The sequence below is a fragment of the Bos taurus genome, chromosome 3 (assembly GCF_002263795.3).
Source record: "Bos taurus isolate L1 Dominette 01449 registration number 42190680 breed Hereford chromosome 3, ARS-UCD2.0, whole genome shotgun sequence".
NCBI classification, from domain to species: Eukaryota; Metazoa; Chordata; class Mammalia; order Artiodactyla; family Bovidae; genus Bos; species Bos taurus.
This window is the reverse complement of record NC_037330.1, coordinates 120,280,658-120,294,932: the sequence shown is the minus strand read 5'-3', so window position 1 is coordinate 120,294,932 and position 14,275 is coordinate 120,280,658. Positions and strand designations below refer to the sequence as shown.

At 57.8% G+C, this 14,275-nt stretch overlaps 1 protein-coding gene across 10 annotated transcripts in view; it reads right to left on the bottom strand.

Moving 5' to 3' along the window:
* Positions 1-14,275, bottom strand: part of SNED1 (sushi, nidogen and EGF like domains 1) — a 75,350-nt gene that overhangs the window by 34,608 nt on the left and 26,467 nt on the right. For all 10 annotated transcript variants that reach the window (XR_003034130.2, XR_003034128.2, XR_003034129.2 and 7 more), the window contains exons 2-8: positions 12,938-13,225; positions 10,388-10,528; positions 9,577-9,739; positions 7,265-7,390; positions 6,932-7,045; positions 5,598-5,711; positions 5,372-5,485 (exon numbers count right to left, since the gene is read on the bottom strand). Coding sequence is in view for 6 of the 10 variants with exons in the window: in XM_024990344.2 (XP_024846112.1) it covers positions 5,372-5,485; positions 5,598-5,711; positions 6,932-7,045; positions 7,265-7,390; positions 9,577-9,739; positions 10,388-10,528; positions 12,938-13,225 (1,060 nt within the window). In the remaining 4 variants the exon portion in view is untranslated. The remainder of the gene's footprint in view (positions 1-5,371; positions 5,486-5,597; positions 5,712-6,931; positions 7,046-7,264; positions 7,391-9,576; positions 9,740-10,387; positions 10,529-12,937; positions 13,226-14,275) is intronic.

The following is a 14,275-nucleotide window of genomic DNA, read 5'->3' as shown; positions in this document are numbered from 1 at the left end:
CTGGCAGCGGGCCTGGGCAGGGAGTGGGTTAACAGGGCCTTGGGCCAGAGAGGAGGCACGTTAACCTCTGTTGTTTGTGCCAAGTGCCTGGAGACTGGCCCCCAGCAGCCCTCAGCCCCGAACCCCTTCTCTGGAGCAGAAGCAGCATCTGGAGTGCAGAGGGGCCGATGGTGCACCGAGGGCCTGGCTGAGGCCAGAGGCTCCAAGTGAAATGGAGTTACTGAAATGCTCGGGGTTTTCCAGGTATCTGTCTCCTGTTGATTTCTAGTTTAATTTTGCTGCGATCAGAGAACACAGTCCTTTTCAGTTTATTGAGCTTCATTTTATGGCCAATGGGGTTGTCTGTCATGGTGGAGGCTTGCAGGCCCTGGAAGGAACATGGGTCTCTGTGAATATCAGTCAGGCTGGGTCAGCCAGCAGTGCCTCCACGTCCCTGCGTCCTGGCTGGTCTCCATACTCGTGTCCTCTGCACTGCCGAGAGGCCATCTGAAAAGCATCTCTGTTTAGCCTTAATTTCTGAAAGACGGTGTTTGTGGTGTACAGCCCTAGTGTTACAGCTTACTTCTTCCAGGGCTTCACGGGTGCCGTCCCACTGTCGTCCAGCCTGCACGGACTCGGAGGCCGAGGCTGCTGGCACGCTTGTGTCTGTCTTTTCTCTCTGGCTGCTTTAAGATTTTCCCTCTGTCGTTGTTGTTACTCAGCCTCTCAGTCGGGCCTGGCTCTCTGTGACTCCACGGACTGCAGCGCACCAGGCTTCCTTTGCCATCTCCGGGAGCTTGCTCAAACTCATGTTCATTGAGTCGGTGATGCCATCCAACCATCCCCTCCTCTGTTGTCCCCTTCTCCTGCCTTCAATCTTTCCCAGCATCAGGGTCTTTTCTGATGAGTGAGGTCTTCATATCAGGTGCCCAAAGTAGTGGAGCTTCAGCTTCAGCATCAGTCCTTCCAGTGAATATTCATGCTTGCTTTCCCCTAGGATTGACTGGTTTGATCTCCTTTCAGTCCAAGGGACTCTCAAGAGTCTTCTCCAATATCACAGTTTGAAAGCATCAGTTCTTTGGTACTCAGCTTTCTTTATGGTCTAACTCTCACATTCATACATGACTACTGGAAAAACCATAGCTTTGACTATGTGGACCTTTGTCAATAAAGTAATGTCTCTGCTTTTTAATATGCTGTCTGTCATAGCTTTTCTTCCAAAGAGCAAGCATCTTTTAATTTTATGGCTGCAATCACCATCTGGAGTGATTTTGGAGCCCAAGAAAATAGTCTGTCACTGTTTCCATTGTTTCTCCATCTATTTGCCATGAAGTGATGGGACCATGATCTTAGTTTTTGAATGTTGTTTTAAGCCAGCTTTTTCACTCTCCTCTTTCACCTTCATCAAGAAGATCTTTAGTTTCTCTTTGCTTTCTGCCATAAGGATGGTATCATCTGCATATCTGAGATTATTGATATTTCTACCAGTAATCTTGATTTCAGTCTGTGATTCATCCAGTCTGGCATTTCACATGATGTACTCTGCATATAAGTTAAATAAACAGGGTGACAATATGCAGGCTTGATGCACTTCTTTCCCAATTTTAAACCAGTCTCTTGTTCCATGTTTGGTTCTAACTTTTGCTTCTTGACCTGCATACAGGTTTCTCAGGAGGCAGGTAAGGTAGTCTACTAGTCCCATCTTTTTAAGAATTTTCCAGTTTGTTGTGATCCATACAATCAAAGGCTTTAGTGTAGTCAATGAAGCAGAAGTAGATGTTTTCATGGAATTCTCTTACTTTTTCTGTGATCTGGCAGATGTTGGCAGTTTGATCTCTGGTTCCTCTGCCTTTTCTAAATCCAGCTTGTGCATCTGGAACTCCTTGGTTCATGTAGTGGTTTTCAGCAATTTGATTTATGTTGGGCTTTGTATGGTTTTCTTCATGTTTTTCTTGACTTTTGGGTTTTCATTTTCATCAGACTTAGAAACTGTTTGGCTGTTGCTTTTTCACACTCTTTCCCTGCACCCCTTCAGCCCATCCTTCCTGCAGGGACTGCAGGGTCACACCTGCTGGGCGCGCGGCGTCCCTGCACAGGCCCCCCCTCACTGCTGCCCTCCGTGTCACCCTCTCTGGGCTGCTTGTCGAATCGTTCCCATTTCTCTCTTCGAGGCCGTTGACCTTTCCTTCTGCAGCGTCTAACCTGCTGTGAACACCGTCCAGTGTTTTCTTTTTAATCCAGATATTATGTTCTTCATCTCTAGAAACTTCTTTAATATATTCTGCTGCTGCTGCTAAGTTGCTTCAGTCGTGTCCGACTCTGTGCGACCCCATAGACGGCAGCCCACCAGGCCCCGCCGTCCCTGGGATTCTCTAGGCAAGAACACTGGAGTGGGTTGCCATTTCCTCCTCCAATGCATGAAAGTGAAAAGTGAAAGTGAAGTCGCTCAGTCGTGTCCGACTCCTAGCGACCCCATGGACTACAGCCTACCAGGCTCCTCCATCCATGGGATTTTCCAGGCAAGAGTACTGGAGTGGGGTGCCATTGCCTTCTTCCTTAATATCTTCTACTTCTCATTATGTCTTTTCCCTCAACACTCTTGAACATATGGCACATGCATGTTCATGATGGATGATCAAACATTTATGTTTGCTGATTCTCTGGCCATCTCTGGCCACTATTTCTTTATATCTATTTTACTTCTGGCGGTAAGTCATATACTCTTAACCTTTTGTATGTCTGGTAACTTTTGGGTGGGTATTCTGGGGTCCTGGATTCTGTTACATTCATCTAAAGAGTTTAGGATTTTATTCTGACATATGGTTAAATTCATTTATTTTAAGTTCAGTTCAGTCAGTCAGTTGTGTCTGAATCTTTGCGAACCAATGACCTGCAGCATGCTGGGCCTCCCTGTCCATCACCAACTCCCGGAGCTTAATCAGACTCATGTCCATGGAGTTGGTGATGCCATCCAGCCATCTCATCCTCTGTTGTCCCCTTCTCCTCCTGCCTTCAATCTTCCCCAGCATCAGGGTCTTTTCCAACGAGTCGGTTCTCACATCAGGTGGCCAAAGCATTGGAGTTTCAGCTTCAGCATCAGTCCTACCAGTGAATATTCAGGACTGATTTTCCTTTAGGATTGACTAGTTAGATTTCCTTGCAGTCCAAGAGGCTCTCAAGAGTCTTCTCCAATACCACAGTTCAAAAGCATCAATTTTTCAGTGCTCAGCCTTCTTTATAGTCCAATTCTCACATCCATACATGACTACTGGAAAAACCATAGCTTTGACTAGACAGAGCTGTCTGGTCCTTTCAAGCTTTCTTTTCAGTTTTCTTGGGGCAGATCAGACCTGCCATTAGCTTAGCACGTATTCATCCCCACCACTAAGGTGATACCACTGGGTACTCTACTCAGTACTGGCCCTGGGTATGAAGAGCTTGCTCCACTCTGGCTGGTAGGAGTGGGCTTGAGTTTCAGTAACTGACACCACTCCCAGTGGTTCTTCCCCAGCCCAGCAGCTCTCACCCCACCCAGATTCAAGGGGTCTCAGGGCAGCTGTCCAGGGCTCATCTCCCGCTTTCTCCTCTTCCCTCCCCGCGGCCCCCCCCCCCCCCCCCAGCAGCTCTGTCCTTGTTGGTGGCACCAGCACAACCTCCAGGCACTGAACTGGGATCTCTGCTCCTTGACTCAGAGACTCAGAGGAACTGCTGGAGTCTGGAACCCCCTCCCCACCCACAGGGCAGCCTGGCAACGGCTCTGATGCAGCCTTGTGGCAGCTGTGGGTTCCACCCCGCTTCCTCCTCCTCTCCCAGGAATGAAGTTCCTGGCTTTCAGTTGTCCAGTGGCTGAGAGCAGGTGTTTCCTGTGCCTGGTCTGGTTTTGTTGTTGAGAGTGACAGGGAGAGTCCCAGAGCGGCTCATCCTCGTTGGCCAGAAGCAGAAGGCTTGACAGTCTTTAGTCTGGTTTTTGGCCAGCTTCCTCTGTGCCAGCTTCCTCTGTGCCTTGAAGTGTGGCTCCAGAGCTTGTACTGGGGTGGATGCATTAGTGGCTGTTCCTCACAGTTTGCTTTTATTAGCATTATTCTTTGTACAAACGTGATTTCTTTGTAAAATCTTCTGAAATCACTTTATCTGTTTTCTGACATGAGTTTAGTTAAGTACGCTGATGCTCGGATGCCAGTCGAGGCCGTCCTGTGACATCACGATGATTTCGGGCAGCAGGTGGGGCTGCCACCTGCCCACCCTCTGCACTGTGAGGCCTCGCCGTCCCCTGGGGACACAGCCTGCCCTGCGCGTGGCCTGCTGGCCACAGACCAGTGGAGGGCACCGCGCCCACCTGCATCTTACTTGTAGCAAAACCTCACTTCCTTCTTAAGTTTTTAGACTCAAAGTAAATCTGATGAGTTTGTCTTGAGCACCCCCCAACCCCCGGGGAGATGGGTGCACAGCTATTGCTGGCTCGGGGGTGGAGGCCCTGGGAGGTCAGGGGATGTCAGATGCTGAAGTCGTAATTTATTCTGTGGGTCATAAAATCGAGTTGGTCTTTTAATTGAGTCCTGTTGTCGTTCAGTTGCTCAGTCACGTCTGAGACTTTGTGACCGCATGGCCTACGGCATGCCAGGCTTCCCGTCCTGCACTGTTTCCCAGAGTGTGCTCAGACTCAAGTTGTTTGAATCAGATGCCGTCCAACCATCTCATCCTCTGTCGTCCCCTTCTCCTCCTGCCTGCAATCTTTCTCAGCATCAGGGTCTTTTCCAATGAGCCGGCTCTTCACCTCCAGTGGCCAAAGTATTGGAGTTTCAGCTTCAGCATCAGTCCTTCCAATGAATATTCAGGACTGATCAGAACTGACTTTAGAATTGACTGGTTGGATCTTCTTGCAGTCCAAGGGACTCAAGAATCTTCTCCAACACCACAGTTCAAAAGCATCAATTCTTTGGCACTCAGCTTTCTTTATAGTCCAACTCTCACATCCATACATGAGTACTGGGAAAACCACAGCTTTTACTATACAGACGTTGGTTGGTAAAGTCTCTGCTTTTAATGTGCTGTCTAGGTTTGTCATAGTTTTTCTTCCAAGGAGCAACCAGCATTTAAAACAACATGCAATAGAACAGAAGTGAGCAGACTTCATCACGTGTGGTGGAGATCAGCCCAAGGTTTGTTTCCTTGCACCGGAGGGCTCTGGGGCAGGAAGAAGGGGCAATAAACAGCCTAGAATCTGCTGAAGGGGCGGGGCCTGGGGAGTGTGGCCATCCGCCTGAGAGAGGGGAGCAGACTTCCTGGGCCTCATCCAGCATGTGCACAGCAGAGCCCAGACCAGAGCCCACCTCCAGAGGACGAGGGGGCAGCTGACCCCGTCACCCATGGGGAGCTGCGACACGGCCATTACCTGTCTCACAGCGAGGTCCCTCGAAGGGTTCTGCACACAGGCAGGTGAAATTCCCCACCAGGTCGACACACGAGCCTCCGTTCAGGCAGGGGTCAGAGCTGCACTCGTCCACGTCTGCGGGTGGCAGAGGTGGGAGCTCGGCTGCACACCAGCCTCTGACCACCCAGCACCTTGCCCCACTGGCACCCCGCCCCGCCCCACAGCCACCAGCCGAGGGCACGCTCACCTGTCTCGCAGGCCGCCCCTGTGTAGCCGGCTGGGCACACGCACGCCGCGGCGCCGCCCTCCGCCCGGCACCAGCCGCCGTTCTGACACTCTCTGTCATCGCACGGAGACTCTGCTGTGAGCGCAGTGTGCACGGCCATGGGGCTCCCGGCTGTGCGGCCCGGTCTCCCTCTGAGCCCCACCCTGCACTGCGGGCTGCACACGGGTGGCCCTGGCAGTCTCCAGGGGGCAGCGGGCCCTGCAGTCCAGGGCCGTCCCCGGCCACTGGCACTGAATGCTCATCTGAACTGGGTTTATCCCAGCAGATGGCAGGGGCACGGGCATGAAGGGGCCCAACTCCCAGCCTCCTGGGGCGTCCCTGTCTCTGGGACCCTGACCTCACCAGAGCAGGGCTGGGCGCAGGTGGGAGTGGGGAGACTCGAGGCAGCCAGCGCCCACGTCCCTGCTGGACGCTGCCTGGTGCCCCTGCTGGCATGGACTCTGGATGCCGAGGCAGGTCTGGAGACCAGGGAGCTGTTGGGGGCCCGGGCCGCTGCTGCGGGTGTTGCTGTGCTGGCCACGGAGAGGCCAAGGCTCAGGACTGCCGGCGCTGCCCCAAGGCCCCCAGGGCCCTGCTGGCCTGGATACGTGTCTACACACCAGAGTCAGAGACTTGGAAACATGCCCTGTGGCCCTAAGTATCCATTAGAAATGTTTTTCTAGCTGAGACACTGGTGAGGCTGTTACCCGCACCCGTTTGATTTAACAGTGTTGTTTCCAAATAACAGTTCATATCCCTGAAGGTCTAGGGGGAGTGTCTCTGGCTGAGCCGATGGGGGTCAGGGGCCGCCATGCGCTGATCTTAAGGGCTCCATCTCTTGGGCTCCCCTAGCAGCCTCCCGTGGTGAAGCTGGGGGTGTGCACCATCACTCAGCAAACCGCAGTGCGAGCTGCAGCTTGGGAGCAACAGGAGGCTCTTGAGAAAGACCTCAACCCACAGCCAGGCCACGAGAGCCCCAGGGTGGGGAGGAGCAGATTCCACTCCTGCCAGGAGCCCTTGGGGTTGAAGGTTTGGGGGCACAGGTCCTAGAGTGAGAGGGTCTGGAAGCAGGCCCTGCCCTGTTCCCAGGCCTCACAGGGCTGAGTGCTGTGCTCAGTGCTCCTGCCGCGCCCCGAGGCCCCTCCTCTGGACTCTGGGCTCCTGCAACCCCCTCCCCCACCACCTCTCTGGCCACCCGCCTCTGGGGCAAGGCACGTGCAGCATGCTGACCTGATGCCCCTGCCCCCCAGGTCTGGCAGGACCGTTCCGGGCGCCCTGTGGCCCCTGGCGCGTGGGGCCGGGTGGGCTCCTCTTACCTGTCTCGCAGGTGGGTCCCCTGAAGCCGGCAGGGCACTGGCAGCTGAAGCTGTTGACGCCGTGTGTGCAGGTCCCACCGTTCTGACACGGGTGGGAAGCGCACTCGTTCACATCTGGAAAACGGGGCGGCTGGAGCCTCAGTGGAGGGACGCCTGGGAGGACGGGGCCCGCCAGGGCTGGGCGGTGCTCACAGCCGTGGAGCTGCCCAGGACACGGGGACAGAGACCCTGGGCCGCAGGTTGTGGCCCCTCTGGGGCGGGGCGGGGGTGGGGTTCCTCCTGGGGCTGGTCCCTCCAAGGAGCGGGATATGGGCGTGTCCTGCAGAAGCTCACCCAGGTGGCACGTCCTCCCCGTGAAGCCTGAGAGGCAGGAGCAGGTATAGGAGGGGTTGCCCGTGACGCAGTCGTCAATGCACTTGCCGCCGTTGAGGCAGGGACGCAGTGTCTGGCACACGGAGGCTGCGGACACATGGAGGGCAGAGCGTCAGCCCCGCCCGGGGTCTCTCCTGGGGGAGGTGCTGCGCTGTCCGCAGCTGCCTAGAGAGCAGCCACGGTTTCCCTGGCCTGGGGGGACAGGCAGCCAGCAGAGCTCAGCTTAGGGGACCCCACGCTCTGCAGGAGCAAGACACGGAAACCCACCATGACTAAGCACACTCGGGGAATCCCCTGGCAGTCCAGGAGCTAGCACTCTGCGCTTTCACTGCTGGGGCACGGGTTCAGTCCCTGGTCAGAGAACTAAGATTCTGCAAGCTGCATAGCTTGGCCAAAAAAAGGACCCCACGCACACACGGGCAGGTACAGGAGCGTCCCAGGGTTTCTGCTCTCCCAATACTAGGAGGGACCCAGGGACAGCTGGCTGGCGTTCAGAGATGGGGGGACGTTCCTGGAAGGGCCCTCTGGTCCTGAGAGCCACGGAGGGTGTGGGTGTCTCCGAGGCCCGCCCCTCCCCGCTGGCCATTCTCCAGCTGCCCGGGCACTCAGGCGATGGGGGGCTCGGCTGCCCTGTGGCAGTTGCTGGCTGGCTGCCTGAGCTGATTCTGGGCTGGCCCTTCTGCCCGGTGTGGATGCTTGGCCTCTCAGGGGTAGATGCCCCACCTCTCAGGGGTGGGTGCCCCGCCTCTCAGGGGTGGACCACCCTCCCTTCCTGGTGACCCACCCTCCCTTCCTGGTGACCCCAACTGATGGGTACAGGCTTCATCTTCTGGGCCTGAGGTGTGCTGGGGACCCCAGGAGACTGGTCCCCTGCACCCCACCCTCATGGCACTGTGCTCCTGGGGCCTCTCCGCCTGTGAGTTTTGGGGGCCCAGCAATGCTCCCCCCATCTGCTGCCCACAGAGGCCTGGGACGGGGGAGAAGCATCTCCACGTGGGAACAGGGTGCCCGGAGGACGAATGCACCCTCTTCGGAGGACCCCACTCCTCAGGGTCAGAGCCTGCAGCCTCTGCAGGGCAGCACGTATCTGCCCACCCCTGCTCACCCACCTGCACCCACACTGTGCTCCTCAACCACCACCCAAGCCCCGGTCTCTGGCAGGTGCCAGACCTCTCTGCTGCTTGCCCACAGGATGGGGACTGAGTGGCTTCTCCACGCCCTGAACCCCCACCATCCTGAGCCAGGTGGAAGGGGCGGGGGCCGTGCTGTTCTCCTGGGGCTGCAGGAGGGCTTTTCACCCCCAGGGCAAGGGGCGAAACCCCCATGCTGACTCTTACTTGGTGCCCTGCTGAGCCGGTGGACTCGGGCTCTCTCACCAGGGCTGTGTCCAGGCCTCCGTGCAGTGAGCGCCTGCCCCCGCAGTTCCCCCCGCCGGGTGCGCGCGCCTGCCCCCCTCCCAGCCCCACCCCGGGTGCGCGCCTGTCCCCCTGGAGGGTCTGGGGGCTGCTCTGTGCTGGGTTCGTCCTTGGAACAGCGCTCAGGAGACAGCGCCTCTCTGTGCCCTTGGTCCCCATGGGAGTGGGAGGTGGTCTTTGCGGGGGCGGGGCGGGGGTCCGAGCACCTGGCTCACCGGCCCCAGGCTTGGCGGGGGCAGTGATCAGCAGCCCTCCACGGATGCTGGAGGGGCTGAACCAGTCGTCTGAGCCCCGCCCCGCCCCGCCCTTGCCGTTTATAAGTAGGTTTACAGGAGGGTCTGCAACTCAGGGTCACACGGTTGGGGGGATGTGTGTGGCGGGAACACACACTTCTGTGGTCAGTCCCGCTGTTTCCACTGGCCACGTGCTCGACCCTGGGGTGAACCCTGCTCCCATCTGCTCTGAGTTCCGTCAGGGGACCCGCCCACCCCGCCCAGCACCAAGTCCCACCAAGAAGCAAGGCTGGGAAATGGGTGGGAAAAGAACTGCTCCCAGGGTTCCCGAGGACACAGGCGTCCACGCAGGGGCGCTCAGGACGCCCTGGGTGGACTTTACCTCCACGCCTCCCGTTTACACCGCCAACCGAGGTCTCCAGCAAACCTCCCCTACCCCACGGCAGAGGCAGGAAGTCTCTCGGGGGTGACTGAGGCTCGGGTGAGCCCGGGCGCGGGGAACCGAGATGGCCAGAGTCACGCGTTCGCAGGGCGGCGCCCGGGGCGCCCCTCGTGTCCTTACCAGCCACCCCCCAGGCCCCGCCCCGCCCCGCCCGCCACCCCAACGCTCGCTCCATCCTCTTACTTGTATGGCCGCAGCCCCCCACGCGCACCTGGGCATCATCGATTCTGAACGCCCAGCGCCCGGGCACGCCCACGTTGGTGGTGGTCTCCACCTCCGCCATGTCCGCTGTGCGCGAGCCGGGGATGCTGAAGTAGCGCTGCCCGTCTCCCGCGTTGAAGCCGGCCTGGGGGCGGTTTGGAGAAGGAGGGCGGGGGCGGGTTGGGTCTGCAGGTCTCCCCAAAGCTCCCAAGGCCCGCCTCCCGCGTGGTTGCCTCGAGCTGGGAGCGTTAAAGGGTCAGGCGTGTCCGTGCCACCCTGCCTCCCAGCCGGGCCCACCCTGCCTCCCAGCTGGGCCCACCCTAACCTGTGGTTCCTCCCGTGCTGACCTTGTGGTGTCCTGGCAGCCCGCTCCCCGCCCCACCCCACCCCTGCCCCGCCCCTTCCTGCTCTCTCCTGGGCTTCTGGGCCTCCCCTGGGGCCGGGGGCCGGTGTGATCTTAGAAGAAACTAGAGAGCCGGGAGGAGAGGGCGCTCTCAGACCCTGGGCGGGTTGCACTTGACCGCCCTGCATGCCTGGGATTTTCTGCTGGCCACTGACCCTCAGACCAGGGCCGTTGGCCAGGCCACCCTGGAGCCGCGGGGCACACAGAACTCTGTCCTGGGGGCAGCTAGCGCTGTCAGGCTGGCTGTGTGGGCCAGGACAAGTGCCTCCGGCCGGGAATATTTCCGGTTCTGGCCATGAGAGGCCCTGCCCTGGGTGTGTGTGGGGGGAGGGGCAGCTGCCTGCCTCTCCAGCTCGTGATAGCCCTGGCGGTGGGGAGCAGGGCCCCTACCTGGGCCGCTATGCCCCCCAGGCCGCTGGCATTGCCCCCGCTGCTGGCGTGTGTGCCCGTGGTCCACGTGATGGACTCGTAGTTGAAGATGGTGAAGGAGAGCGTGCCGTCTGTGATGAGCACCGTCTGGAACGTGTTGACCTGCAAAGAGGGGCTTGAGTGGGGCCTGAGCCCCCGGCCCACCCAAGACCTCGCCCCCATGGGCCTGACGCCTGCTGAGGGCCTGAAGCCCACTGAGGGGTGTGGGGCCCACAGACGGTGAGAGCAGGCCCTGTGCCTGCTGGCCTGGGGGCACTGAGGGGTCGTGCCTGCTTGACCAAACCCACAAACCACCGTGTGTGGAATGAGCAAACATGTAAAAAGAAAAAGGGGAAACAAGGAAAAGCAGTTTTCCTCATTAAGTTTCTTGATTTTCATGGAATCCTCCTCCATGAAAATATACAGAGAGGTTCTATTTCAGATTGGGCAGAGTGAAACTGTTTAAGAAAAGATCGCGGGACAAATAAGAAACACGGAGAAACTTAGCTCAGGAAAATAAACCCCCATCAAGTCAGGTTTTAAAGGAAACCATCAGCGCCCGGGGAGAAAGTATAGGCAAGTACCAGAGCGTCTCACGAAAGGATTTCTAAGCCTGACGTTTGTTAACTGCAAGAACCAAAAAGGAGATTTGTACATTTGACTCCAAAAAAGTGTCATAAGGTCGAACCAAATGACGAACAGTGAAGTGAAAAGTGTTTTTACAATACGCGTGGCAGAGGCACTGGCGGCGTCTTTAATGCAGCTAGAACTTCCTTGAATCAATGAGAAAAAGAACAGAAACATTACAGAAAAACCGGCTAAGGATACGCACAGAACATCACAACAGAGTGCAAGTAGCCGATGACTCACCATTGCTAGAAATCAACGGTGTGTGAAGCTAGAAAACCCTGTGTGGGCGGCAGGCAGGGACTGGTACTGTGTGTGGCCGGGTGCCGGGCTGCGGCATTTCACCAGCCTGTGGCTTTCGCGAGCGTGACGGCACACTTTTAGCAGAGATTAGATTTCTGCGGGCAGCCATTTCCCTTCTAGTGCTGAGTGCAGGATCTGACTTCACGACCCACTGGGGGCTGTGCAGCACCTTTGGGGGGACGCCCGAGGGCAGTGCCGCCACGCTGAGGGGCACGCACGCGGGGAGCCCCACGGCGAAAGGTGACCCGGAGACCGAGTGCTCGCCTGCAAGAAGGCAGACTTAGTGCTAGGCCTTGGGAGTCAGGGAGGAGACGGGCTGGCTGCTGGCTGGCGTGGGGGGACGTCTGGGGGGCAGGACCCCGGCTGCTGAGACCGGTGGGGGGCCCTGCAGGCTGGCAGGTCCAGGCGTCTGAGGAGGACAAGGCCGTGCCTGAAGCCGGACTATTACTTTCTGTGGACCCACCTGCTCCTGCAGCTGCCCCTGGGGAAGAGGGCTTCCTGCCTCCCAGCTCCCAGACCAACTTCCACCCCAAGCCCAGAGTCTCGGGTCCCTGTCTCACAAGACAATCATTTTGGAACAGACTGGGTTTGCAAAGAGGAGAACGTCCGCTCAGGAGGGACCCTGGGCACCTCCTTCGTCCCAGGCGGAGAGGTAATAGGTAAAATGACTCTGCGGAGGTTAAACTATAATCAAACTCGTAGAAGAACAGAGAATGCAGAGTGCCCGCAGGAAGCGCTCACACAGCAGCAGACCCTAGGTGGCTCCGTGTGCTCTCTGTCCTGTGGCTCTGTATACAAGAGCACCTGCTGAATGGCTCTGCCTGCTGCCGGGGTTGTGGATGCTTTTCTTTTACCTTTTGTTAAAAAGACATTTTTCTTACAAACTAGTGCAATGGCAGCCCACTCCAGTACTCTTGCCTGGAAAATCCCATGGGTGGAGGAGCCTGGTGGGCTGCAGTCCACGAGGTCACTAAGAGTCGGACACGACTGAGCGACTTCACTTTCACTTTTCACTTTCATGCACTGGAGAAGGAAATGGCAACCCACTCCAGTGTTCTTGCCTGGAGAATCCCAGGGACGGGGGAGCCTGGTGGGCTGCCGTCTATGGGGTTGCACAGAGTCGAACACGACTGAAGTGACTTAGCAGCAGCAGAGATAAGAAGAAACAAAGGTAAAAAGAAAAAAAAGAAGAAACAAAGGAAGTATAGAAATGTTAATGGGCCGTTTGTAAACAGAAGTTCACTCATGTGATATTTCTTTTGTAGTAATGTTTACAGAAAGAGCGCACATTTCCTGATTCGCCGTCATGCTCCTGTTAAAACCCCCAACAGACCATCTGCAACCCGGGTATGTGAGCTGCCGTGCCAGGGCACTTGGCCTTTTCTTGGATGCAGGTGGTTTCCAGGAGGCTGGGAAGGTCCCGTCTCCGCCATCCTCCAGCCTGGCCCTGTGACCTGGGCAAGTGGCTTCTGTCCCTGAGCCCCACTGTCCCCTCTGGGCATGGCACGGGGATGACATCCAGCCCAGCCCAGCAAGGCAAGGGCCTGGAGGGAGACCCTGGGCCCCAGAGGGATGTCCACCCCCCCAGGACGGAACACTCACGGGGGAAGACGCACTGCCTCCGAAGAAGGTCACGCGATACCAAGTGGCTACGAACACCCAGGTGGCTGAGAAGCCCGGGAGCTCGGGGAAGTAGCGCCTGACGTCCGCCGTGGCTCTCCGCAGCGTGGCTGCGTCCGTGGCCTCCCGGAAGTACACGTCCCCTGCACGCCGGTTGTCCACGTCTGCCCAGAAGGCCGCTACCACGCAGCGGTCCTTGGCAATGGGGAAGGCCACAGGGGTGAACTGAGAAACCTCCTTCAGGAAGGAGATGATCCCGTTGTTGTTCACCTGTTGGGGCAGAAAGCGAGAGAGGCCAAGCCTCAGCCACCAGGCAGCCCCTGAAGCTGAGCCAGCCTTGGGCAGGCATTCCTAGGATGGCGACAATTCCTGGTTCTTGACCTGGGGCCCCCAGGCCTGCTCCATCCCCTCCTGGGGTGCAGGCTCTGACCTGTTTGCTGCCGATGCTGCCCGGCCTGGGGCTGTCAGTGTGGGGTGGGGAGCCTCCAGCGTGTGCCCTGGGTGTGGGAGGGTGGGGGGCTCAGACCTGCCCAGTGGCCCTAGCTCCTTGGTCCGACTTCTGACAGGGGCTTCAGAAGGGCAGGGCAGACTCTGAGCAGGTCTGCAGGGGCGAGAAAGAGGCCAGGGGGTGGGAGGGCCTCAGTGGCCAGATGGGGACGCCTGTGCTCAGGACGCCTCACAGTGGACCCAGGAGGTGGGGCGGCGTCTTTGTGGTCAGACATGAGGGGGTCCGGTGCTAACCCCACGTTCTCCAGCTGTGCAGCCAGCAGGCAGGTTAGCCTTGCCTCTCTCTGCTCTGGCTTTTCACCTGTAGGACGGTGTGAATACTGAACTGGCCTGGGCTGGGCAAGATGAGTGAATTAATGACCACAGAGTATGCTGTCAACCCGCATGACCTGTCCTGGGAAACTTAGGTCAGAACTGTGCTTTTAGGAACAACCCTTGGGGTGAGGGCAGGCCCTGTGATCCACATCAACCAAAAACGCTAATAAATACACCTCGGAAAGGCAGCAAAGAGTGAACACGGGAACGCGTTTCGATTCCAAGCTTCGGACAACAGGAGACTGGAGGTGAGCCCGGTATTTGAGGCGAGGGCGTCTGCAGCTGTGGGAGCAGCAGAAGCAAGCCACCCCTGAAGTTCTGTAGCCTCATGGAGGGAAAGAGACACACGCCAAACCTCAGAGCCAGCTCTAGGCGAGGGGTCTGGTGACCCCACATGAGGCTGGGGCGGCTGAGGCCCCCGTCATGATCAGGGTGAGCCCGAAGTGGATGGTCCCCAGGCAGGCACTCACCCCACCTTCCCTTCACCTGGGCCATCCA